General features: G+C 64.9%; 4 protein-coding genes across 6 annotated transcripts in view; 3 read left to right on the top strand and 1 right to left on the bottom strand.

Annotated features, from left to right (window-relative positions):
• Nucleotides 1-7,045, top strand: part of HDAC5 (histone deacetylase 5) — a 20,385-nt gene extending 13,340 nt beyond the window's left edge. Inside the window, 7 exon segments of the mRNA XM_039564642.1 lie at nt 4,756-4,875; nt 4,967-5,064; nt 5,452-5,570; nt 5,648-5,781; nt 5,961-6,045; nt 6,217-6,371; nt 6,918-7,045. Coding sequence (XP_039420576.1) covers nt 4,756-4,875; nt 4,967-5,064; nt 5,452-5,570; nt 5,648-5,781; nt 5,961-6,045; nt 6,217-6,344 — 684 coding nt within the window. The 3' untranslated portion in view covers nt 6,345-6,371; nt 6,918-7,045.
• Nucleotides 7,046-8,608: 1,563 nt separating this feature from the next.
• On the bottom strand, nt 8,609-12,500 carry G6PC3 (glucose-6-phosphatase catalytic subunit 3). Its single transcript, XM_039564580.1, has 7 exons — nt 12,393-12,500; nt 11,535-11,761; nt 11,102-11,208; nt 10,832-10,922; nt 10,303-10,421; nt 10,074-10,215; nt 8,609-9,754 (listed from the first exon to the last, which is right to left on the bottom strand). The coding sequence occupies exons 1-7, from the start codon at nt 12,408-12,410 to the stop codon at nt 9,403-9,405; spliced, it is 1,056 nt and encodes a 351-aa protein (XP_039420514.1). The 5' UTR covers nt 12,411-12,500; the 3' UTR covers nt 8,609-9,402.
• A 109-nt stretch (nt 12,501-12,609) lies between these two features.
• On the top strand, nt 12,610-19,363 carry LSM12 (LSM12 homolog). Its single transcript, XM_039564585.1, has 5 exons — nt 12,610-12,790; nt 14,619-14,752; nt 17,630-17,739; nt 18,076-18,202; nt 18,535-19,363. Exons 1-5 carry the CDS (start codon nt 12,670-12,672, stop codon nt 18,625-18,627), a joined length of 585 nt encoding a protein of 194 aa, XP_039420519.1. The 5' UTR covers nt 12,610-12,669; the 3' UTR covers nt 18,628-19,363.
• A 278-nt stretch (nt 19,364-19,641) lies between these two features.
• TMEM101 (transmembrane protein 101) lies at nt 19,642-22,072 on the top strand. 3 transcript variants are annotated; one of them, XM_039564583.1, is made up of 4 exons: nt 19,642-19,672; nt 20,881-21,061; nt 21,145-21,291; nt 21,736-22,072. In XM_039564583.1, exons 2-4 carry the CDS (start codon nt 20,918-20,920, stop codon nt 22,042-22,044), a joined length of 600 nt encoding a protein of 199 aa, XP_039420517.1. In that variant the 5' UTR covers nt 19,642-19,672; nt 20,881-20,917; the 3' UTR covers nt 22,045-22,072. The 3 variants fall into 3 exon arrangements, with proteins under 3 accessions (XP_039420517.1, XP_039420516.1, XP_039420515.1); XM_039564582.1 differs by lacking the exon at nt 19,642-19,672 and adding an exon at nt 19,755-19,873; XM_039564581.1 differs by lacking the exon at nt 19,642-19,672 and adding an exon at nt 20,057-20,209.
• Nucleotides 22,073-23,705: the final 1,633 nt, after the last annotated feature.

Below are 23,705 nucleotides of genomic sequence, written 5' to 3'. Positions count from 1 at the left end.
AGACGCCGGCTGGTTCCTCGGAGCCCCCCGTGGTCTCTCGTGGCTGCTGGGGCTGGTGTGGCACACGCGTGTGCGTGGGTGGGGGGTCAGTGCCTTGCCCATGTGTGACACGTGGTGTCCCCATCCCTGCGTGTGACACACCGTGTCCCTGTGCCCGTGTGTGACATGCAGTGTCCCTGTGCCCGTGTGTGACACCCCGTGTCCCTGTGCCCGTGTGTGACACGCGGTGTCCCCATGCCCGTGTGTGACACCCCATGTCCCCATGCCCGTGTGTGACACCCTGTGTCCCCGTGCCCGTGACACCCCATGTCCCCATGCCCGTGTGTGACACCCCGTGTCCCTGTGCCCGTGTGTGACACGCAGTGTCCCTGTGCCCGTGTGTGACACCCCATGTCCCCATGCCCGTCTGTGACACCCCATGTCCCCATGCCTGTGTGTGACACCCCGTGTCCCTGTGCCCGTGTGTGACACGCAGTGTCCCCGTACCCGTGTGTGACATCCCATGTCCCCATGCCCGTGTGTGACACCCCGTGTCCCTGTGCCCGTGTGTGACACCCCATGTCCCGCAGTGTCGTCGGTTTGCAGCAGCGCCCCGGGTCGGGGCCCAGCTCCCCAACAGCTCCCACGGTGCCCACAACGGCCTGGCCGCCTCTGTCCCCAACATCCACAGTGAGGTACAGCCGGGCCGGGGACAGGGGACAGGGGCAGGGACACGTGTGTGCAGGGGGCCTGTGAGCGTGTTGATGGTGTGACCCGTCCCCACACATGTCCATGGCGTGTCACGTCCCCGCACGTGTGCTGATGCCGTGTTTGCCGTCAGGGGCCACACCAGCTCCTGCCCCAGCCCCGCGCCCTGGCCCTGGACGGGGCCCAGCTCAGCCTCTACACGTCCCCGTCGCTGCCCAACCTGTCCCTGGGGCTGCAGGCCACTGTCACCGTCACCAGCGCCCACCTCCCCGTGAGTGCGGGGCACGGGGACCCTGTGGCGGGTGGCACTGGGATTTGACACCCCATGGCAGGGACACGGGAACCCCACGGGGGTGGCATGGGGACCTGGAACTCCACAGAGGGAATGTGAGGACCCCCTGGGGGCACGGGGACATGGGGACCCCATGGTGGGCAGCCCTGGGACGTGGAACCCCATGGAAGGGGTATGGGGATACAGTGCGGGATGCCATGGGCACCTGGCACCCTACAGCGGGGATGTGGGGACCCCACAGGGGTGGCACAGGCACCTGGCACCCCTGGGGCAACGTGGGACCCCAGTGCCACCCCTGTCCCGCAGGCGTCCCCCAAGCTGTCGCCGCAGGCGGAGGGCGAGCGGCCGGGGGTGCCCCGGGGTGTCCCCGCTGCGCCCCGGGGCCGCCCTCCGGGAAGTTCCTGAGCACATCCTCGATCCCGGGGTGCCTGCTGGGGTGGCCCTGGACGGAGACGCCCCGGCCGGGCCCCCGTCGCTGCTGCAGCACGTGCTGCTGCTGGAGCAGGCGCGGCAGCAGAGCACCCTCATTGCTGGTGAGACCCCGGGACCCCAGCCCTGCCCCAGTTCTCCCCGTCCTTCCCAGTTCCCCCCACTTACAGCCCCCCACCCTCCCTCCCAGCCGCACTGGGGGCTCGGGGGCCGTGGGGAGCCCCGCTGACCCCGTGTCCCGCAGTGCCCCTGCACGGGCAGTCCCCGCTGGTGACGGGGGAGCGCGGGGGGGGTCCCGTGGGAACAAACTGCCGCGACACCGGCCCCTGAGCCGCACCCAGTCGTCCCCGCTGCCCAGAGCCCCCAGGCCCTGCCCCACGGCCCCCTCCAGCACCACTTCCTCGACAAGCAGCAGGTCCAGCTGGGCAAGGGGCCGGGGGCACGGGGGGAGCATGGAGCTGGCACTGGGTGGGCATGGGGGCGTGTGGGTGGGAATGGGGCACGGGGCGTAAGCAGAGCTGGGGTGTCGGGTAGCTGTGGGGCACCACTAACCCCCAAAATACAGCAGAGGGGGCGTTGCAAGCAGGGGAAACTGAGGCAGGAGAGGGGAAACTGGGAAGGACTGGGCAAAGGTCTGTGGGGTGGCTGGGACATGGGATAGGTGTGGGGTGGGTACTGGGTGGCTGTGGGATGGGCGTGGGGTGACTGTGGGCACGGGGTGGGTACAGGGGGCCATGGGGCAGACACGGGGCATGGGGGGTCACTTTACCCCCGTGCCCCCAGCTGCTCCCCAAGGGGGGGGAGCTGGCCCGGCAGCCCCCCACCCACCCCGAGGAGACAGAGGAGGAGCTGACGGAGCAGCAATCGCCCCCCCGGGTGAGAGGGGCCCCCCGGGCCCCCCTCGGCCCCCCCTCGCCCTCGTGTCCCCAGAGCCCGGGGACCCCCCGGAGCAGCCGCAGGACCCCGAGGGCTGCCAGGAGCCGGGTGACAGCAGGGACGAGGCCGAGCCACCGGGGACCCCGACGTCACCGAGCTGGGGGTCACCTACAAGCAGGTGAGACTTTTGGGGGCCCCAACCCCCCCAGCTCCTCAGTCCCCCCCAAACTCCAGCACGAGCACCCCCTGCCCCCTGCTCTCCTCCCAGCGCGTGTTGTTGTCCCCCCCCCCATTTCTGGGGCCTGGCCCCCCCCGCGCTGCCGCAGCGATGACTCGGAAGGGTCGGTGACTCATCCCCCCCTCTGTCCCCTGTCCCCGCCACCCCGGCGCTGTTGACCCCCTGTTCCTGCCGTGACTCATCCCCCCTCGCCCCCCCGGGCCGTGGGGCTGACGGGGTGGGGTCCCCCCAGGTGTACCCCGAGGCGCCGCTGCAGCTCTTCCCCGCGCCCCCCCTGGGGGTCCTGGCCTCTTGCCCCACCCCGCCCTCGCCCGAACCCAATCGTCCCCCTGCCAGCGTTCAAACCCCCCCCGCCGAGGGGCCCCCCAAGCACCTCTTCACCACAGGTACGGCGCTGGGGGGGCTGGGGGGGCTGTGCTGCAGGGTGCTCTGGCACTTGGGGGGTCGGGGGGTCCCTTCCCATGGGGTTCTGCGTCCCTCAGGGTGACATGGGGGGCTCGTGTCCCATGGGAAACCCCAGGGATGCCCGTGTCCCCCCGCGAGTGTCCCATTGCTTCGGTGGGTTGTTGGTGTCCCTCTCACCATAGGATTCCCTTCTTCCCTGGGGTTCCCAATCCCTTTGGGGTGCCCAGGGGTCCCCTGTTCCCTAGGTTCCCCCTGTCCCCTGGGGTTCCCAATCCCTTGGGTGCCTGGTGTCCCCCCAGTCCCACGGACTCCCTGTGTCCCCTGGGGTTCCCAACACCTCGGGGTGCCCAGGGGTCCCCATATGCCATGGGATGCCCCTTTCTCCCGGGGCTGCCCCTCCCGGGGTGTCCCGGTGGGCAGTGCCAGCCGTGCTGTTCCAGGCGTGGTGTACGACACGTTCATGCTGAAGCACCAGTGCACCTGTGGGAACACCACCATCCACCCCGAGCACGCCGGGCGCATCCAGAGCATCTGGTCCCGGCTGCAGGAGACGGGGCTGCTCGGGGAAGTGCGAGGTGAGGGGTCCCCGCGTCCCGGGGGGCCGGGGTGGCGCGGGGAGCCACGGGGGGCTCAGCCTGTGCCCGTCCCCAGCGGATCCGGGGCAGGAAGGCGACGCTGGAGGAGATCCAGACGGTGCACTCGGAGCACCACGCGCTGCCTCTACGGCACCAGCCCCCTGAACCCGCCAGAAAGCTGGACCAGCAAGAAGCTGCTGGGTGGGTGCTGGGGGCCCCGATGCCTGGGACCCCCCCTTTGGAGCTGACCCTGTTCTTTGTGATCCCTCTGTCCCCTGCGGGTCCGCACCCCCTTGGGTGTCCAGCAGAGTCCATGTCCCATGGGGGGTCCCAATCCTTGGGGTGCCCCAGGGGTCCCATGGAGATCCCTCTATCCCTGGAGTTCCCCATCCCTGGAGTTCCCCCTGTCCCCGCGGGCTCCTCATCCCCCTGGCCGCTCCCAATCCTTTGGGGTGCCGAAGGTGCCCTGTCCCATGGGATTCCCCCTGTTCCCCGGGGTTCCCAATCCTTTTGGGGTGCCCAGAGGGTCCCCTTATCCCACGGGACCCCTGGTGTCCGCTTGTCCCCATCACCCCTTGACCCCGCAGGTCCCATCACGCCGAAGACGTACACGGTGCTGCCGTGCGGGGGCATCGGGGTGAGTCTGGGGCACGGGGGGGTCCCCGGGTGGGCCGTGCCCCACTGACCCCCCAGTGCCCCCGCAGGTGACAGTGACACGTGTGGAACGAGCTGCACTCGTCCAGCGCGAGTGCGCACGGCCGTGGGCTGCCTGCTCGGAGCTGCCTTCAAGGTGGCCGCGCGGTGAGGTCAAGGTGAGCGCGTGTCACTGTCACTCTGCCCCCCTGCCCGTGTCCCCCTGTCCCACTCGTGTCCCGATGCCACACGTGTCCCTCTGCGTCCCATCCGTGCCCCTCTGTGTCCCACCCGTGTCCCTCTCTGTCCCCCAGAATGGCTTCGCCGTCATCCGCCCCCCAGGCCACCACGCCGAGGAGTCCACGGCCATGTGAGTACAGGGACAGGGCCGGGACCCCCGCCCAGGGCCACCCCCTCCACCAATGTCCCCTGTCCCTTGTCCCCAGGGGCTTCTGCTTCTTCAACTCGGTGGCCATCTCAGCCAAGCTGCTGCAGCAGCGGCTCAGCGTGGGCAGGATCCTCATCGTGGACTGGGTAAGGGGGACGGGGGGGCCTCACAGGCCTTGGGGACCCCGTGGGTGGGCGTGGGGGGGTCCCTGATGTCACGGGTGCCCCCCCAGGACATCCACCACGGGAACGGGACCCAGCAGGCCTTTTACAGCGACCCCCACGTGCTCTACATCTCCCTGCACCGCTACGATGATGGCAACTTCTTCCCGGGCAGCGGGGCCCCCGAGGAGGTACCGGGGGGAATTTGGGGGGGGTGGGGGTTTCCCCGTGCCCCCCCGGCCCTGGCTGTGGCACGGGGGGGTCACCTGTGGCTGTGCCCAGGTGGGCAGCGGGCTGGGCGTGGGCTACAACATCAACATCGCCTGGACCGGCGGCGTGGACCCCCCGATCGGGGACGTGGAGTACCTGACAGCCTTCAGGTGGGGGGCCGGACCCTCGGGGGTCCGGGCTCGGGGGGAGTCGCTGTGTCCTGGGGGGAGGGTCCTCATGGCATTGAGGGGGGCTTGGTGGGAATTCCGGGGTCCTGGGGAGGGTTCCTGAGCCCTTGGGGGGGCTCTGTCCCAGGGAGGGGTCCCAGTGTGCTGGGGGAAGGGTCTCTGTGCAGCAGGGGGGTCCCTGCACCAGCAGCTCCTCTGGATCCTGGGGGGGTCCCTGCAGCCCTTGGGGGGGTCCCTGCTCCTGGGGGGCTCCCCATGTCCTGAGGGGTGTCCCTGTATCCTGGTGGTTCCCTACCCCCTGGGAAGGGTCCCTGCCCTCTTGGGGGCTCCCCCAGCCCTGGGGGGGTCCCGAGCCGCCGCTGCCCCCAGGACGGTGGTGATGCCCATCGCCAACGAGTTCTCCCCGGACGTGGTGCTGGTCTCCGCCGGCTTCGACGCCGTCGAGGGCCACCTGTCCCCGCTTGGTGGCTACTCTGTCACCGCCAAGTGTGAGTGGGGTCCGGGGCTGTCCCGGGGAGGGGACCCCGGCCCGGCCGCCCCTCACCCTGTCCCCGGTGCCCCCCAGGTTTCGGGCACCTGACGAAGCAGCTGATGATGCTGGCGGGGGGCCGGGTGGTGCTGGCGCTGGAGGGGGGGCACGACCTGACGGCCATCTGCGACGCCTCCGAGGCCTGCGTCACCGCCCTGCTCGGCCTCGAGGTACAGGGGACACCCCCGGGGACCCCCCAGCCTTTCCCCGGGGCTGTATTGGGGCGCACACCCCGTGCCATGCCTCAGTTTCCCTCCTCTGGTTGGTGGGGGGCTCCGGTCCCGTCCCTGCCCTCGCTTTGGGGGTGCTGGTGGCAGTTTCGGGGGTCTGACAGGGTGTTCCCCCCCAGCTGGAGCCCCTGGACCCGGCCCTCCTGCAGCAGAAGCCCAACGTGAACGCGGTGGCCACGCTGGAGAAGGTCATCGAGATCCAGAGTGAGAACGGGGGCGGCACGGGGGGTCCCCGAGGGGTCCCTGGGACTGACCCCGTCACGGGGGGCACGAGGGGTCCCTGGGAGTTCCCCGGGCTGTCCCTTCTTTGGGGGTCCCACGCAGGCGGGGTGTCCGCGGGCCCGTCCCAGCCGTGTCCCCTCGCTGTCCCCTCAGGCCGGCACTGGGGCTGTGTCCGGCGCTTCGCGGCCACCGTGGGCCGGTCCCTGCTGGAGGCGCAGCGCGGGGACACCGAGGAGGCCGAGACGGTGACAGCCATGGCCCTGCTGTCGGTGGGCGCCTGAGCAGGGCGGGGCAGACCCCCAGCCCAGGTACGGCCCGGGGGGTGCAGGGAGCCGGGGGGACCCCCGGGGGGACACGGGGGGTGACCCTGGGGGGTGCAGGGAGCCGGGGGGGACTCTGGGGGGGACACGGAGCTGGGTGTGACCCTGGGGGGACCCTGGGGGGTGCAGGGAGCTGGGTGTGACCCTGAGGGGGACCCTGGGGGGACATGGAGCCGGATGTGACACTGGGGGGGACACGAGGGGGGTGTGACCCTGGGGGACCCTGGGGGGACACGGAGCTGGGTGTGACCCTGGGGGGACCCTGGGGGACATGGAGCCGGGTGTGACACTGGGGGGGCCGGGGGGGGGTGTGTGACACTGGGTGTGACCCTGGGGGGGACACGGAGCTGGGTGTGACCCTGGGGGGGACCCTGGGGGGACATGGAGCCGGGTGTGACACTGGGGGGACACGAGGGGGGTGTGACACTGGGTGTGACCCTGGGGGGGACACGTGTCCCACACTCGGCTCCAGGCGTGTCCCGGGGGGTGTCCCTCACGTGTCCCCCCACACTGGCGTGTCCCTCCCCTGCCCAGGCCGGCAGAGGAGCCGATGGAGGCCGAGCCCACGCTCTGACCCGCCCGGATCGTCCGGAAAAACCGAGGAACACCCGGAAGAGATGAAAAACACACACACACACACATTAAAAAAAAAAAAAATCACAGTAAAAGGAAAAAAAAAACCAACAAACAAACAACAAAACCAACCAAAAAAACCAACAAAAAAACCACAAAAAACCAACAAAACACCAACAAAAAAAACACTAAAAAAAGGGCAAAAAAAAAAAAAAAAAAAGGCAGAAACCGAAAGGAAAACCAGAAAAAAGAGGAAAATATTTTCTTTTTCTATTAAAAAGAGGAGAAAAACACAAAAAAATCCCCCCGCCCGTCCTGTGCCCCCCGGCTCCCCGCGGTGTTTGCGGTCGTGTCTCTTGTGCAGCAGCGGTTCCACCAGCACCCCCTGTCCCCCCCGTCCCCCCGTGTCCCCCCCGTGTCCATCAGGTCCGCCCGGCACTGCCCGGATCCCCCCCGGGGCTCCTCAAGATATTTTTTTTTAGGGGTTTTTCCTTATTTCCCCCTATTTTTGTGTCTCCCCCGCCTCGTTCCCTCCCTGGCTCCGGCGTCTGTCCCTCCCCAGGGGAGGCGATGGGAAATATTCGTGCCTTTAAGTAAGGATTTTTTTTTAATGCCTTAATTTCCCTTCATTTTGGGTTTTCTTAATTTTCTTGGGTTTTTTTTTTCCCTTCGGCCTCCCCGTTTGGGATGGGGACACGAGACAAAGGGACGAGCCCTGTCCCCCACTCTCCCATCCCTTTGTCACCCCGGCGCCTTTGTTGGGATCAAATTTGTCCTTAGAGGGGAAAAAAAAAAAAAAAAGAAAAAAAAAAAAAAGGAAAAACCACTTTATTTTCCTGTTTGTCACCAGCCGGAGGGGCCTCGGAGCGATTTTAGCTTTAAAAGAGAGAAAACCACCCAACCCCTCCCAAAAAAGGGATATAATTTTATTACAGATGGATTATTTAATAGTATTTTTTTAATGGGGGGGCGGAGGGGGGGACGGGGACAGCGCGTCGTGGGTTAAGTTATTCCGGGGGCAGGGGGGAATTTGGGGCGGTCCCAAATTAGGACAGAGGGCAAAGGGTGTCCTTGTCACCTCTCCTGGGGGGAAGGACCCTGGTTTAGGGTGAGGAAGGGGGGGATCACAGCGGGGTCCCTGCTGTGGTGTCCCCAACCCTGGGGATCCCCCTCCCCACCCCAGGAGGGGGAAACGCCTCTGGATTTTGGGGGGAGGGGGGCGATGGAGAGGAGGGTCTCCGGCCCCCCGGCAGCGTGCCCGGCTTGCTTTGGGCTGGTGTCCCCCCTGCCCCCCGTGTGTCCCCCGTGTCCCCCCGGTCCTGTCCGTGTCCCGCTCACGCTCGCTCTGGGTCTCGGTTCGGTATTTTGTAAGATGTCACCGATGTTCGTCCTTGTATAAATAAACTGTTTCTGGCAATACCCGCCGGGCCCGCTGCCTCTGGGGGGGCCCGGGGGGGTGGCGGGGGTGCCCCTGTGTCCCTTCTCCTGTCCCCTTTCCCCCGCCGTGTCCCCACGTGCCTCAGTTTCCCCACCCACCGCAAGAGGCGCAGGGAGGGGCCAGGGCGGGTCCCCTTCGTCACCCCCCGGGCTGGGGGGGCTCCGTTCCCTCTGTCCCCCCCCTCCCGCTCCGCAGGACTCGGGGCCGGGGTTGGTTTGGTGCTTTATTTGGTTCGAAACGGGGTGACCCCACCCACAGCGAGGTACGAGGGGGTCGCGGCTGGGGGCGTGCCCCCACCCTGCTGCAGAGGGGAGGGGAGAACTGGGGGCCGCTGGTGGGGGGGGGCGGTGGCAGCTCAGTGCCCCCCAGGCCGGGACTGTCCCTGTGCTGTGTCCCCAGAGCCGCCGGGCACGGGGCACCCCCAGCTCAGCCCCCCCGGAACGGGCACAGCTCAGGAGGAGCCCCCGGGAGCAGGGGAGGGCGGGCAGAGACCCCTCACCCGGAGCGGGTGGGGAGAGGGTCCCTGGGGCGGGTGAGGGCGAGGATGAACTGGGACAACTGCTCGGTTTGGGGGTCCCGGGGGAAAGGAGTGTGACAGTGAACCGGGAACAGAGCAGAAACCCCCTACTCAATTTGGGGATCCCTGGGGAAGGATAACTGGGATAACTGAGGATAACTGGGACAAGAGTGGGGACCCCCTACTCAGTTCCAGGGTCCCTGGGGTCCCTGGGGAAAAGGAGTGCGAGAACGAACCGGGAACAGAGCAGAAACCCCCCTACTCAATTTGGGGATCCCTGGGGAAGGATAACTGGGATAACTGGGATAACTGAGGATAACTGGGACAAGAGTGGGGACCCCCTACTCAGTTCCGGGGTCCCTGGGGAAAAGGAGTGCGACAACGAACCGGGAACAGAGCAGAAACCCCCTACTCAATTTGGGCGTCCCCGGGACAGGTGAGGATGAACTGGGGACCAGAGCAGGGGCTCCTGCTCGGCATGTGGGGCGGATCTAGGGGGTTCCCCGGAGCCGCCGGAGGGTGAGGATGAGCTGGGGCAGCAGGGAGCACACGAGCACGGGCCCCAGGGTGTAGCGGGCGCCCACGTTCAGGTACCACAGGGCCGTGTCCTCGCTCTTGGGCAGCTTGTGCAGCACGTCCAGGGCCAGCAGCCCCAGCGCGGCGCTGCCCAGCGGCGGCTCCAGCGCCCGCAGCTCCTCGGCGGCGCGGCGGCTCAGGGGGTGCCTGGCGGCCAGGGCCAGCCCCAGCGCGCTGCCGCCCACCCGGCACAGCGAGGCCCAGGGCCGCGTCTCCGGCCGCAGCCACGATGGGTCCGAGCACCGGGCACCGGCGCGGCGGATCGACCTGCGGGGAGCGCGGGGCTTGGGGTGTGCACCCCCAGAAACGGCCTGGGGGCAGAGCTCTGGGGTCAGCCCCCTCCCCAAACGGCCTGGGGGCAGAGCCCTGGAGCTGGACGCTGACAGCCTGGGGGACACATCCCTGGGGTTAGTCCCTCCACCCCCAAAAAACACTCTGGGAGCAGATTCCTGGGGATACCCCTCTCCAGCCTGGGGGTCAGACATTCTGAAAGCTCTGTCAGCTTCCTGACACTCTGGAAGGCTGATCCCTGGGACCCCCCTCTCCCCGTGGGACCCCCCGGGACCCCCTGTGCCCGGGCACTCACCAGTCGAGGTCGAGCCCCGCGGCCGTGGCCAGCCCATGCAGGGCCAGCGCGCTCAGGAGCAGCCCCAGCGCCGCCGCCAGGAAGAAGCGGTACTTGAGGAAGTTGGGGGGCCAGCGCTGCAGCCCCCAGCCCAGAGCCATCCCTGGCAGCGGGGACAGGCGGGGTTGGCACGGGGATGGACTGGGAAGGAGCTCGAGGGAAGGGGAAGGAGTTGGGGTGCCCCCCTCACCTGCCAGGGAGCCGGTGACCACCTGGTGGGGGAAGTGGGCCAGGACGAAGATCCGGGAGAGCCCCATGGCCACCAGTAAGAGGATGTAGACAAGGAATGGGATCAGCCTCAGCACCCGGCTGGAAGGGAATGGGGGTCAGCGCGGGGATGCCAGGCAGGGTGGGATTGATCCCACCCGGCCGCAGGAAGGAGGAAAGCACAGCTGAAGGAGGCAAGAAAAGGTCCTGGTGGGCTTTCGGGGGGTTCTCACAGCCATTTCCCGAGCTGCCAGGAGAGGGATGTGTCCCCCTGGAGCTGCCCTGCTGGGAGGGGAGGGATCCTGTTCACCCTCCGTGGGTGCTGCCCACCGAGCAGGGGTCCCATATCCACCTCGCTCTTCCCACAGGCGCTCTGGAAGCTTCCAAGGGACAGTGTGAAGCCCGGGATTCATCCTGCCTGCTCCCCGTGGGCTGTGCCACAGAGGAAAGGCCCCACATCCCACCCCCTCTGCCCACAGGAAGCTCCCCAGCGCTGCCCAGCCCGGACTCACCGCCGGGTGCACCTGGACACTTCGTTGGTCAGTGCGGTGACAATCGGCCACAGGGCCGCCCCCAGGATCATGCAGTGGCCCGAGGGGCTCCCTGGGGGATGAAGCACAGGGGTGGTTGTGGGGAGCGTGTCCCAGCCCGGTAAGAGCTGGGAATGTCAAGCCCAGCCCTTCCCCGCTGCTCAGGAATGGCTCTTCCCGCTTCCAGCCCAGCATTCCCACACGGATGGGGCTCCCGGGTGCTTCCCTGTGCATCCCGGGGCTGTGACTCACCCGGTCCCGTTTCGCAGCTGGCCGGGAACTGGCGCAGCGGGAGCTGCTCCCGGCTGGAGAGCCCCGACTCGTGGATCCACCAGTACGGGCGCTCCCCGAACAGGAACCTGCGGGCACGGAAAGCAGGGAGCAGTGGGACAGACAGACAGCCCAGCGAGCCGGGAGGGCGGGAGTCAGGCATGGAGGTGGCAGCAGGAGGGCAGGATCCCTGCCGCTCATCCCGGGATTTCCAGGGATGAAGCCGGGGCAGGAGGGCAGGATCCCTGCCAGTCCCGGTGCCTCCCGGCGGCGTTTCTCTGCCAGGAATTCCTGGCAGATGCTCGGGGCAGCTCGGGTGACCCTGCGGAATGCCACAGGCACGGAGTCCCTGCCCGGAATTCCACAGGCAGGGACCAGGGAGTGTCCCAGTGCCCCCCCCATGTCCTCCCCTCACCATTTGAGGACCACGTTGAGCCACTCGGCCACGAGGGCGATCCAGAGAACCATCACGGACACGTGGTCATCCAGCCCGCGGGCCAGCGGGAAGCAGACGGTGTAGATGGAATTGGGATCCAAGTGGGAGGTCAGGAAGAGCCAGAACTGCTCCAGCCAGGGCGGCCCGGCCTGCAGGGCCACGGCCACGCGGATCCCGGCCTCGTGCAGGGCATCCATGGCGCTGGGCTGGGACACGGGAGGGAGATCAGCCCCGGCACAGATCCCCTCGGGAATCCCTTGGGAACGGGGTAGGAGGTGGCTGAATCCTTAGGAATTCATTGGGAAGGGGTGGGAGGTGGCCAGATCCCAAGGGGTGCCTTGGCACCGATTCAGGGAATTGTTCACCACTCAAAGTTTGCCCACAAATGACTCCCAAATTACTGCCCGGGGGGGTCCCAGCAGAGCAGACCTGTGGCTCTGGGATGGGGGCCAGGGCAGGATCCCGGGGGATTGGTGTGGGATTTGCTGGAGCAGCTGTGATGCTCCGAAGACCCACCACCTCCCTGGGGCTTCCCCTTGGAAGCTTCCCTGGCTCTCCCTGTGGTGATTCTGCAGAAGGCCTGGGGTCTCCCTGGAGTCTTCCCTGGAGCCAACCTGGGTATTCTTTGGCGTTTCCCTGGGGTCTCCCTAAAGCGGGTCCTGGGCCTCCCTGGGGTCCTTCTGGGCCTCCCTGAGCTCTCAGGCCCGAGGCCTCCCTGGGGTCTCCCTACACCAGACCCGCGGCCTCCCCATTCCCACCAGCAGCCTCTGAGCCGCCCTGACGCTCCTTAAACCTCCCCGTGGCACTCCCCATCCCCCCGGTACCGGCGGGAGGTACCTGAGGGGGGGGCTTCATCCCGGGGACCCCTCAAAACTCCCTCCCGCCGCTCTCAGCGCCCTCTTCCGCCTACACTCCCCATCACCGCCCGCGGCGCGGCGCGCTACGGCGGGGCGGGAGGGACAAACAGCGCCCGGGGTGGGCTCAGCCAATGAGGACGCGGGGCGGAGCAGATCGGCGGGGCGGAGCGCCAATCCCCGCCCTCGCTGCCGCGCGGCCCCGCCCCCGCCGCGCCTGGCCGAGGCGAGCGGAGCCGCGGGCGCTGCGGGCGGACAAGATGGCGGCGCCGGGCGAGTACTTCAGCGTGGGCAGCCAGGTGTCCTGCCGCACCTGCCAGGAGCAGCGCCTCCAGGGCGAGGTCGTCGCCTTCGACTACCCCAGCAAGATGCTGGCGCTCAGTATCCACCCGCCCGCGCCTCGCCGCGCTGGTCCCGGCCCCGGCGCGGCCCGCTCGGGCCTCTGCGGCCCGCCCGATGGGGAGGGGGGGGCGTGAGGGAGGGAGGGGAAAAGGGGGAAGGAGGGGAGGGGGTGTGAGGGGATCGAGGTGGGCGGCGACAGGGAGGGGTTTGAGGGGCAGCGGGGAGACCCCCGAGGGAGGGGGGCAGTGGGGAGTCCTGTAGGGAGGTTTTGGAGGAATTGGAGAGACTCGTATTGGGGTGGATGGGGGGATTGGGGAGCTCTGTGTGGAGGGATCGGGGGGCCTTGTAATCGGGTGAACGGGGGACTGAGGAGCCCTGTGTTGGGGTGAATGGGGGAGTTGGGAGGTTTTGTACTGGGTGAATGGGATGTGGGGTGTCCTATAGGGAGTTTTTGGGGGGAGTGAGGAGATTTGTATTGGGGGGGATTGGGGAGCCTTGTATTGGGGTGAATGGGGGGATTGAGGGGCCCTATATTGGGGGGAGGTTTTGGGGGAGAGTGGGGAGCCCTGGATTGGATGGGGGGAGAGAGAACACCCAGCACTAGGGAGAATGGCGGGGAGTGTGGTGTCCTGGAGGTTTTCTTGGGGGGACAGTGAGGAACCCTGTAGTGGGGTGAGTGGGGGTGTGGTGTGCCCTGTAGGAAGGTTGGGGGTGGGGAGCCGTGTATTGGGGTGAGTGGGGGCAGTGTGGTGTTCCCTGGCCCCCCCAGTATGAATATACGTGGATAAGGTTTTGTTTGGAATCTGCAAGGAATGGGAAAAGCCAAGTGCTGTTGGAAAACAGTGGAGGGAGCCAGGAGAGGGGGGAAGGTGAATGCTCAGCCCAGGGCTGGCGTTGGAGTTCTGGAGGCCCAGGGCTGGGTTCTGCATGGAATGAGGAGCTGGGAGAGGGTTTTGTGGCTGGAGCTGTGGGAAACACAATAGGAAAAGCCCCCCTGGGTGCCTGGGATGTGGTTGGAGTCAGGGGAGCTCCCAGGTCCCACTAGAGGCAGCAGGAAAATCCCAGCTCGGTGCTGCTTGTCTGCCCCAGAGAGGGCTGAGCGCTTCCCCTCTGGCTTGTCCCAAAGTCTGGCTCTTCCTCCCAAAGCTGGGGTGCTCCAGCTCATCCCCCCGGCATCCCTGGCTTTCTCCTCATCACTGAGCAGCATTTTTTAGGATGGGCCCCCCCTTGGGCTCAGGAGGGCTGGGAGAGGGGAACAGGGACTTCCACGAGGATCCCTTCCAGGAGGAGATGGTGTTGGCATGGAAGAGGCCCTGCATTCCGGGCTCCCTGCTCCATCCATCCCTCCCTCCCTCCATCCTCATGGGAGCAGAGGAATTGTGCGGGAATCCCTGTCAGCTCTGGAAGGGGTGGGGTTTTTTGGGGGGTGTTGTCTCATTCACCACAGCAATACCAACAACAAACCCGGTCTGTGTGAGGGTGAGGAGGCCTCTCCTGGCAATTCCCTTCCTTCCAGAATAGGGAATGCTCCCCGGGAGGCTGCTGCCTGCAGGAGGAAAGAGTTCTGGTGGAAAAAGTGCAAGTTTGGGGTGCAGTGGTGGTGCTGCTTCAGACCAGTGATGGTGATGGGCTGGTGCTGGTGGGCCAGGACTGGAGAACTCAGTCTGGAGTCAGGAAAAGTGCATCAGCATCCATCAGGCCCAAGGCGAGATGTGTGGCTCTGTTGGGATCGCTGATTATCCCAAACAGGGACAAGGCAGCAGAGAAACCTCCCACAAACCCAAACCTCCTCCCGGTTTGCTCCCAGACTGTGTCCCACCTATAAATACCTCCCTCTGGATTTGCTTTCCTTAATCCCCCCCTCCAGAATGCCCCTCTTCCAGTGGCAAGCCCAACCACGCAGACATCCTGCTCGTAAACTTACAGTACGTGTCAGAAGTGGAAATAATCAACGACCGCACGGAAACGCCTCCCCCTTTAGCCTCCCTCAACGTCAGCAAGGTGAGAGCCCCCTCCCGCAGGGACCACCGGGAATCCTGCAGGGATCCAGCAGGATTCGCTGCTGGAGCTCGCCTGCTCCCAGCACAGCTTCCCGGAGTTCCAGTCTGGGCCTGAGGTTTGGTGGTTTGCGTCTGGGTTTTAGCAGTTTGGGCTTGGGATTTTGGTGCTTTGGGGCCTGGATTTTGTTGGGTTTAGGGTCTGGGCTTTTGGTGTTTGGGGTCCTGGGTTTTGGTATTTTGGGGTCTAAGGTGGTCTTGTTTTGGGGCTTGGATTTTGAGGGGTTTGGAGCCTGGGTTTTGGTAGTTTAGGTGTAGGTGATGGTGTTTGGGGTCTGGATGATGCCATTTTGGGTCTAGATTTTGGCATCTTGGATGTGGAGTGGACAGGAGGGGTAAAGATGTGGAACTCATGGAATTTTGAGGAACTGCTTTTCGTCCATCCTGGAATGGGATTGCTGCTGATTCCCAGTGATGTGAAAGAAAGGGAAGGTGGCCCCGAGTCCTCTGTGCTGGGGTGAATCCAGCTGTGGGGTCTGGCTGTAGGGTGCTCAGTTGTCACCTCCTTGTCCCATGGGGACACCTCTCCCGGGGGTTGGTGTCACACAGGTGGCACCAGCCGGGTGTCTGTCCCCTCCCTGGGTCCCTTCCCGATGGATTAACGCGTTGTCAGAGGTCTCAGATGACACAGCTGCCACCAAGATGTGTCTGTGGGCTGTCACTGCAGCGAGTGACATTGCTGGGAGCGCAGCCTGGGGGAAACCCTCAGGAATTCCAGTGCTCACTTCTGTCTTTTCCAGCCTCCAAGTAATTGTGGGTTTGGTGTGTGGGGAAATAATGGATGGAGTCGTGTTGGAAGGGGCCACACAGTGGCCCTGTCCCCAGTCCTGTGGCAGGAGGGGACTTCTGTGGGGCTCTGCCCCACATCCCCTTCCCCATGGATGTGCAAGCAGGCTGGGATGTGGATGGCTGGTACTGGTTGTACTGGGAGGAGGAGGTGTGGGCACGTGGGAGTGCTGGGGGTGCTCCGGGGAACCCAAAAACTTTTGGGAACAGCACCTGTCCCAAGAGGCTGGCACTGGCCCGAGGACCTCGGCACAGCCATGCAGTGCCATTCCAGGCAGATTTTGGAGGGATCCCCTTGACCTCCTCAGCCTGTGTGGGATGAGGGACCACCCTGGCACTGGGGGACCCTGGCATGGCCCTTGGTGGCCTCCGCATTGGGCTTGGTGGCCCTGGCATGAACCTTGGTGGCCCTCACGGTCTCTCCTTGCCTGGTGCTGCGAATTCCGTCATTCATCCAGAGGGCGCAGGGAAGTGACTCATCCATTCATGCCGCCTGCACAAGGTGTGTGCCGGGGAACGCTGGAATTCCTCGGAATGCTCGAATCCAGGAGGCTGGAGCCGCGTCTGATCCATTTCCTCTCAGGAACGTGGATGGGTAGGGAGAGCACATCCTGCTGCGGGGGGGGATGAGCACAGGGATGGATCCCAATGGAAGTGCTGGGATGCTGCTGGTGCTGGCACCTCTCCAGGGTTTCCAGTCTGCTCCCAGTGGCCTCTTGTCAGGGCTGTCCCCAAATCTGGATGCAGCAGCTGCTGGAGGAGCATCCCAAGGCTTGGGAAAGTGAGAGGCTTGGGACAGAGAGGATCTAAACCTCAGGCTGGGCAAGGGGGATCTGGTCTGGCTGGGAAGGGGATCTGCTCAGGGAGGACATGGCAGAGGTGATTCCCAATGCCCTGTCCCGCAGTTCCAGCCCATCCCAGTGTGGTGGGAGGATGCTTTGGCATCCCCCAGCTGGGATCCCAGTTCTCCAGCCTTGGAGCAGCCCCCCCGGACAGATGAGGGGCTGTGGCACCCAGGGAAGGCTGGGAGAGGTGTGGGGTGCAGGGAAGTTCCTGTGGAACATTGTGCCTGGTTTGGAAACCTGACTGGTGGTCTTGGAGGGAGAGAGTGATTCCCACATGGAACGGGGTGGGTGGCCTGTGAGGGCGAGGAAGGCTCCTGTCCCTGTTGAGGCATTCCTTGATCCCTGGGAAGCACACAGGGAGGATCCCAGTGCTCCTGCAGTGGCTCTGCTCCCCGGGGCACGGGCAGGGGACACGGCATGGCTGGGATAGGGACATCTGTCCCTTAGAGGCACCAAAGTGTCCCCAGTCAGTGCGAGCTCGGGCTTTCCGTACCTGGAGGGGCTTTGGAGGGGGTGACCCCCCCCGCCTCAGGCAGCACCAGGAAGCCAGTCCAGCTCTGGGAGCACTCCCAGGAATGAGGAGGCTCCAGGAGGAGGAAGAGGAGGGATGATGCTGATGTGTCTCCTCCACTGCGGCAGCTCCAGCCGGGAAAAGGCAGCTGGTTCAAGGCTGCTGCCTCCAGGCACTGCATCCTTCTCCTCCCACATCCATGGGATTCAACATGGGGGATGCCAGGGTCAGGGTTTTCCATCTCTATTCCAGCACCCTGTGTGTAATCACACCTCCCCACACACAGATGCGACTCCCAGATAACCAATTCTGGTTATTTTTTGGGAACAAATCAACTGCTGCAGGCTAAAGTTGCTCGTACTCCTGCGTGGAGCGTTTACTCCCAGTGTGATGGGTATTCTGGGCTCCTCTTCCCCATCTCCATCCCAAGTAAACTGAGTAGTGGGGGTGGTTTGGACCTTAAGTGACAGAATTAATTTGGAAAAGGCCGGGGAGAAGGGACAGGGGGTGTGGAAAGATGGCAGCACCATCCCCCAGATCTTTGGGAGACCCTGGCAGTGGTGAGGGTGCCTCAGAAGGGGAATTTAGGCTGGAATCACGAGTGGCAGAGCCGTGTCCAAGGGTTCCCTGGGTACCCTCATTGCTCCCAGCCCAATTCCCTGTCCCTGTGTTTTCCCAGCTTGCCAACAAAGCGCGGACGGAGAAGGAGGAGAAGATGAGCCAGGCGTATGCAATTAGTGCTGGTGTCTCTCTGGAGGGGCAGCAGCTCTTCCAGACTATCCATAAGACGTAAGTCCCCACCTCGGGATCCCCAGTCCCCACCTCGGGATCCCCGTGCTCTCTTTTGGGGTCCCTCGCAGCCTTTTTGGGGGATTCCCATCGCTGGCTCCCTCGGGTTTGCCGTGCTGTGCTCTGATGTGTTCTGGGATGTGCTGGATGGGATCCTCAGGGAGGGAGGATGGCTCCCTGCCTGCTCCCTGCCCCTCCCTGGCACATCCCACCCCTCTCTGGTGGGACACTGGAGTGGCTCTTTGCCCCCTTGGTGGGACACAGGCCCACGCCGGGGGTGGTGGTGGCTTTCCCAGGCCAGGTGGCATTCCCTGATCCCATTCTCACTCCCCTCAGCATTAAAGACTGTAAATGGCAGGAGAAGAACATAGTTGTGATGGAAGAAGTCGTCATTGCCCCTCCGTACCAGGTGGAAAACTGTAAAGGCAAAGAGGGAAGCGCCCTGAGCCACGTACGCAAAATAGTGAGTGCGGACTGGGGAGACTGGGCATGCTGGGAGGGCGGCACGTCCCTGGGGACACCCAGGAGCACACCTTGGGTGGGCTCCAGCCCGTCCTGGGCATCCCCTTCCCTTTCCAGATCCCCTTCCCACCCTTCTTTGAGTGGTGTATTCAGAGCTGTGCCTAGGGGCTGGGGACACTGGGGAGGCTGGGAGGGTGTCACATTCCTGGGGACACCCAGGACCCCTCCGTGTTTGGCCTCCAGCCCATCCTGGGGTTCTCCAGCCCCTCTTGGGCACCGTTTCTTCCCTAAACCCTTCTTTTCCTCCCTCCATCCCCCTCTTTCCCTATGCAGGTGGAGAAACACTTCCGGGACGTGGAAAGCCAGAAGGTCCTGCAGCGTTCACAAGCACAGCAGACACAGAAGGACACGTCCCTGTCGTCCTGAGGCCACCTCGGGCTCGCCCTGTCCCCGCGTCCCCTCCCTGGAGGCGCCGCCGGGGGCACCTTCAACTTTTATTTCCTTTTTTTTTTTTTTTTTTTTTTTTTTTTTTTGGGGAATCTCAACCAATTCCAAACTTTAGACTTTAAAACAAATGAGAAAAGAGAATAATTTAAAGCTCCTCACGCATTACTTGACTAACAGACTTTGTTTCTCCGCCATGGTTTCTCCCTCCAGCCGGTCAGACTCTGTTAATTTTATTTTTTGGCGTTTTTTCTTTTCCTTTTCCTCCCACTTCCTGCCTCCCTCTTCCCCAAAAAACCCCCCAGAAAATAAAGCTAACGAGCTGACTGTGGTGGCCAACCCGGGACCCTCGTGACCAGCGTGGTCTCGTTTTAATTTTGTTTGCACAGGGCAAGGCTTGAATTAGTCTTATTTTTCTTATCTTTAAATATATATATGAATATATATTAAAATGTTCTTTAAATATTTGTCTGCTTCTAGCAGGGTCGTGGCAAAAAATCCCTCTAACCACCCCCCTGGGAGCAGCCAGAACCTGGATTTGGGGTTTTCCCCCATTTCCTTTATGTTTTTAATTTTTTTGCCCTTTTTCATTTAATTTTAAATTGTGTTTTGAAATTTTTAAATTATTTTTGCCACGATCCACCCCCTCCCGTTTTCGTTTCCTTTCATTGTTTTTTGGTTTTTTTTTGTTTTGTTTTAAAGAAAAAAAAAAAAAACCTGATCAAATTCAAAACAATTCAAGCCCTGCCTTTAGGAAAGTTAAAGATTAAAAAAAAAATATTTAAAAAAAAAAAAGAAAAAAAAAGGAAAATTTTTTAGTCTTGTTTAGCAAAAAACAATAAAAACCCGAAATTTTTTTAACCATCACCGGAGTCTGTGGGGGCTCAATGGGGGCGTGGCCTCAGCGCAGGGGGCGTGGTTTGCGGTGGGGGCGGGGCTTAGGCGCGCATGTATTATGGAAGGGCGTGGTCTGTGTGGGCGTGGCTTTAGCGGGGAGGCGGGGCCTGGCGCGGCTGTTGCAGTGAAGGTTTGCTTAATTAATTAGGCGTGGTTTAGGGCTGGAGGGGCCTCAGTGGTAAAGGGGCGCGGGCGCAGGGAGAAGGCCCGGCCTGGGGCGGGCTGAGGGCTCGGCGGGCGCGGTGTTTCAGCGCGGGGCGCGGCTTTGGGGCGGCGATATTTGAATTTTGGGGCGCGGCTTTGGGGCCGGCGGCGATATTTGAGTGTTGGGGTAGGCAGCGATATTTGAATTTTGGGGCCTGCAGCGATGTTGGGGCGCGGCTTTGGGGTAAATGAGGGTGCTCCAATTAAAGGGGCGTGGCTCGGGGAGGGGGCGTGGCTTCCCGTGGCGGGGCGGTGGGCGGCGCTGATTGGTCCCCGGGCGCGAGGCGGCGCTTCCGGCGCGGCACTTCCGGCGGGACGTCCCGGTAATGGCGGCGGGCCGCGGGTGGAGGCGGCGGGCGCTGCGCCTGCTGACGGCGGGCGGCGGCGTCCTGCTCACCCGCTTCCCCTTCTGGCACTGCTTCAGCGGGCTCCTGCTCTGCGCGGAGCGCGCCGATCTGCGCCGGTGCGCGCCCGGCGGGGGGGACGACGCGGGGGGCCTGCAAGTGGTGGTGGGGCCCGGGCCCTGGGAGGGTCGGGAAGTGGTTCTGGGGCCCGGGGCTGGTACGGGGCTGCGAGGGGTGGTGTGGGGCTGATGGGGGTCTGTAAGAGTCTGGGGGTGGTTGTGGGGCCGGCAGGGTCAGAGGTGGATGTGGGGTGTGGGGCCCTGAGGGTCTGGGGCAGAGCCCTGGGGGTCAGGGGTCCGTAGGCTGGTGTGGGGCCGTGAGGACCTGGGGGAGGCCCGGGGTGGTGTGGGGCCGTGAGGGTCTGGGGGTGGTTGTGGGGGGCTGGGAGAGCCTGGAGGTGGCTGTGGGGCCTGGGAGGCTGCTGAAGTGTGGGGCAGCTGGGGCGCTCCTGGGCAAGTGTGGGGCTGCTCCGGGTGCAGGGGACCCTCAGTGGGGCTGGGACAGCAGGAGGCTGAGTCGGGGCACGGAGGGGCTGCCTGGGGCTGAGGGGAGACACTGGGAGCGCTGGGGTCTGAAGGAGGGATCTGGGGTCTTGGGAAGGGGGCAGCAGCAGTGGGGCCACAGAGGGGCTGTGCGGGGCCAGGTGAGGGCTGTGGCTGCCCGATAACCGGAGGGAGGATTTGGGGGCTCTGGGGTGAGTCTGGGGGTGCCAGAGCTGCCGTCCCCGCAGGAAGCCGGACATCCCGGTGCCCTACCTGTACGTGGACATGGGCGTGGCCGTGCTCTGCGCCAGCTTCATGTCCTTCGGGGTCAAGCGGCGCTGGTTCGCCCTGGGGGCCGCGCTGCAGCTGGCGGTGGCCACCTACGCCGCCCACGTTGGGGGCCACGTCCACTACGGCGACTGGCTCAAGGTGAGACCCCCTCACCCCCCAGACCCCGCCCTGGCGGCTGCAGGGTGGCGATGGTGACGGTGGCGATGCCGCTGACCCCGCAGGTGCGGATGTACTCGCGCACCATCGCCATCATCGGCGGGTTCCTGATCCTGGCCAGCGGCGCGGGGGAGCTGTACCGGCAGAAACCGCGGAGCCGCTCCCTGCAGTCCACGGGACAGGTGTTCCTGGGCATCTACCTCATCTGCCAGGTAACGGGGCCAGGGGACAGCCGGGACAGCCAGAGGCTGCTGTGCTGTGGGCTGGGGACACAACTCCCTGCGGGAGAAGCCTTGGGACAGTGCTTGCAGTGCCCCAAATTGTCCCCGGTGGGAGCCTCGGGGCGGTGCCACTGCGCACCAGCCCCACGCTGGCCCCAGGGAAGAAGCCTCAGGGCAGCAGTTGTCCTCGGGTGATTGCCACCAGTGCCGCCGCACTGCGTCCCCCCCCGTTCTCCGCGGGGCAGAGCCGTTGTGCTGGTGCTCCCGGTGCCACCAGTGCCGCCGCACTCCAGTCCCCCGTTGTCCCTGGGGCAGACACGTGGGACGAGTGCTGCCATGGGCACCGGTGCCACCGCGCTCCGTCCCCATCGCCCCGGAGCACAGCCCTGCCGCCAGCGTCCCCAGTGCCCCCTTGTCCCCCCCGTTGTCCCTCAGGCCTACTCGCTGCAGCACAGCACCGAGGACCGCCTGGCCTACCTGGACCACCTGCTCGGAGGGGAGCTGGCCCTGCAGCTGCTGTTCCTGCTCTACGGGCTGCTGGCGCTGGCCTTCCTGTCGGGCTACTACGTGCGGACGGCGGCGCAGGTGCTGGCCGTGCTGCTGCCCCTGGCCATCTTGCTCATCGACGGCAACCTGGGCTACTGGCACGCCCTGCGCCGCGTCGAGTTCTGGAACCAGATGAAGCTCATCGGCCAAAACGTCGGCATCTTTGGGGCCGTGGTCATCCTGGCCACCGATGGATGAGGGGGAAGGCGTGGGATGAGCGGGGGGAAACGGGGGTGAAAGGGGTGGGAGGGGTTTTTTAAGGAGCGCCTCTATTTATTCGTTGATTTTTGGTTTTTTTGGTTGTTTTTTTTTTGTGTCGTTTGTAAATATTTGATAATTTTGGCGGAGGACGGGTGGGGGGTCCTGCCTGGGGGGTGGCGGCCACTGTGTGGCCAGGGCCCCTCTCCCTGCTGAGGGGTGTCACTGCTCCCCCCCCCAAAAAAGATGTATTTTTACTGATGCACTGAGGAATGTTTAATGTCTCACCCTGGAAGGGCTCGGCTTTGGGTGCCAGGGTGAGGGGCTGCAGCTTTTGGGGGAGAAACTGCTTCAGAGGAGTCACTTTGGGGAGGGAACTGATTCAGGGGGAGATGCTTTGGGGGGCCTTGGAGGGCAGAGCTCCTTTGGGGGCTTGGGCTGGAGGGGCTGCTTCAGGGGAGCTGTTTTGGGGGACCTTCATGGGGAGCCACTTGGGGGGGGCAGCTCTGGCGAGGGACATGAGTTGGAGGGGCTGTGGGGGAACTGCTCGAGGGGGAGCCACTTTGGGGACTCGGTGGAGAGGCTGTGGGTGTTCTGGCAGGGGGGGGCCGATGGGGCACAGGGAGGGCCTGGCAGCCCCCAGGGTCCCCGTGGGCTGTGTCCTCACTGTCCCCATCCTGTCCCTGCACTGGGCAGGTGTCCGTGTTCCCCCCCGGGCTGGGCAGGTGTCCGTGTCCCCCCCGCCCCGTCCGGAAAAGCAAACAGGGCTGATAAGGGGCTTCCTGCGGGGGGCCCTAATGCGCCTCCGGCGGAACCGGGGCCATAAAACGCGGGCAGGCGGCAGAGCCCTGTTTGCTCGGGGGGGCCACCGGGGCTCCTCGCCCCCCGGGACCCCCCCGGCGGCTCCAGCCTCGCGCCATCACTCCCAGACCCTCCTCTTCCTCCTCACTGCCCTGGGAGAGCTGGGGGCACGCAGGGGACACCCCCTGCCCTGTCCCCGTCGGGGTGTCCCCTCTGCCCGGGGGCGCAGCCCCCGCCCCGCCCCGCCGGCAGAGCCATCCTGTGACCTTTGGAAAATGTCTGTTTGCTGTCACTCGGATAAATGGGGCAGAAATCTCCCGGCCCCCCTCCCCGAGTGTCCCCGCGGGCGCTGGGCGGGCGCTGGGGGCCACCCGCACCCTGATCCCCATGGATGTGACAACGTCAGTGACAGCGCGGTGGCATTGTCATTGCGCTGGCGTCCCCCCGGGCCCCGGGATGGGGCAGATCCTCCCTCGGGGCGCTCCTGTGCCGGGGAAGGGGGGCCGGATCCAGCCCCGCTGCCTCAGTTTCCCCGGACACGTGTCAGGCCCCGCGGGGGGGGTCTCCGCAGCCCCTCGGTCCCATCAGCCCCGCATCGACCGCGGGGACGTGAAAGGTTCTGGGCTGGGGGGGCTGCGGGGGCTGCTCCCCCCTCCCGGGGCTGCCGTGAGCCCGGCGCCGCTCGGCCGGGACCCCCGCCCGTGTCCCCGCACCCCGGCGGTGTCACCGCGCGGCCACGCCACGGGGGACAGCCCGTCCCCCACTGCCACCAGCCGTGTCCCCGCCGCCGCTCGCCGGGGTGACAACCGGGGCAGGAGTGGGGAGCGCGTCCCCTCCGGCCGGGGCCGGCACCCTCCCGT

The sequence above is a fragment of the Corvus cornix genome, chromosome 23 (genome assembly GCF_000738735.6).
Source record: "Corvus cornix cornix isolate S_Up_H32 chromosome 23, ASM73873v5, whole genome shotgun sequence".
In the NCBI taxonomy this organism is placed as follows: Eukaryota; Metazoa; Chordata; class Aves; order Passeriformes; family Corvidae; genus Corvus; species Corvus cornix.
Note: the sequence above shows the minus strand (reverse complement) of the source record. Positions and strands in the feature narration are given on the sequence as shown.

Coding starts and splice junctions, on each gene's coding strand:
- G6PC3 (XM_039564580.1), bottom strand. Junction 10,923..11,101: donor CAGCTGCGAAACGGGACCGG/GTGAGTCACAGC, acceptor TTCATCCCCCAG/GGAGCCCCTCGGGCCACTGC. Junction 9,755..10,073: donor GCGGGGCTCGACCTCGACTG/GTGAGTGCCCGG, acceptor CGCTCCCCGCAG/GTCGATCCGCCGCGCCGGTG.
- LSM12 (XM_039564585.1), top strand. CDS start 12,670: ATGGCGGCGCCGGGCGAGTACTTCAGCGTGGGCAGCCAGGTGTCCTGC. Junction 17,740..18,075: donor TTCCAGACTATCCATAAGAC/GTAAGTCCCCAC, acceptor CACTCCCCTCAG/CATTAAAGACTGTAAATGGC. Junction 18,203..18,534: donor TGAGCCACGTACGCAAAATA/GTGAGTGCGGAC, acceptor TTCCCTATGCAG/GTGGAGAAACACTTCCGGGA.
- TMEM101 (XM_039564581.1), top strand. CDS start 20,073: ATGGCGGCGGGCCGCGGGTGGAGGCGGCGGGCGCTGCGCCTGCTGACG. Junction 21,062..21,144: donor ACTACGGCGACTGGCTCAAG/GTGAGACCCCCT, acceptor CTGACCCCGCAG/GTGCGGATGTACTCGCGCAC. Junction 21,292..21,735: donor GCATCTACCTCATCTGCCAG/GTAACGGGGCCA, acceptor GTTGTCCCTCAG/GCCTACTCGCTGCAGCACAG.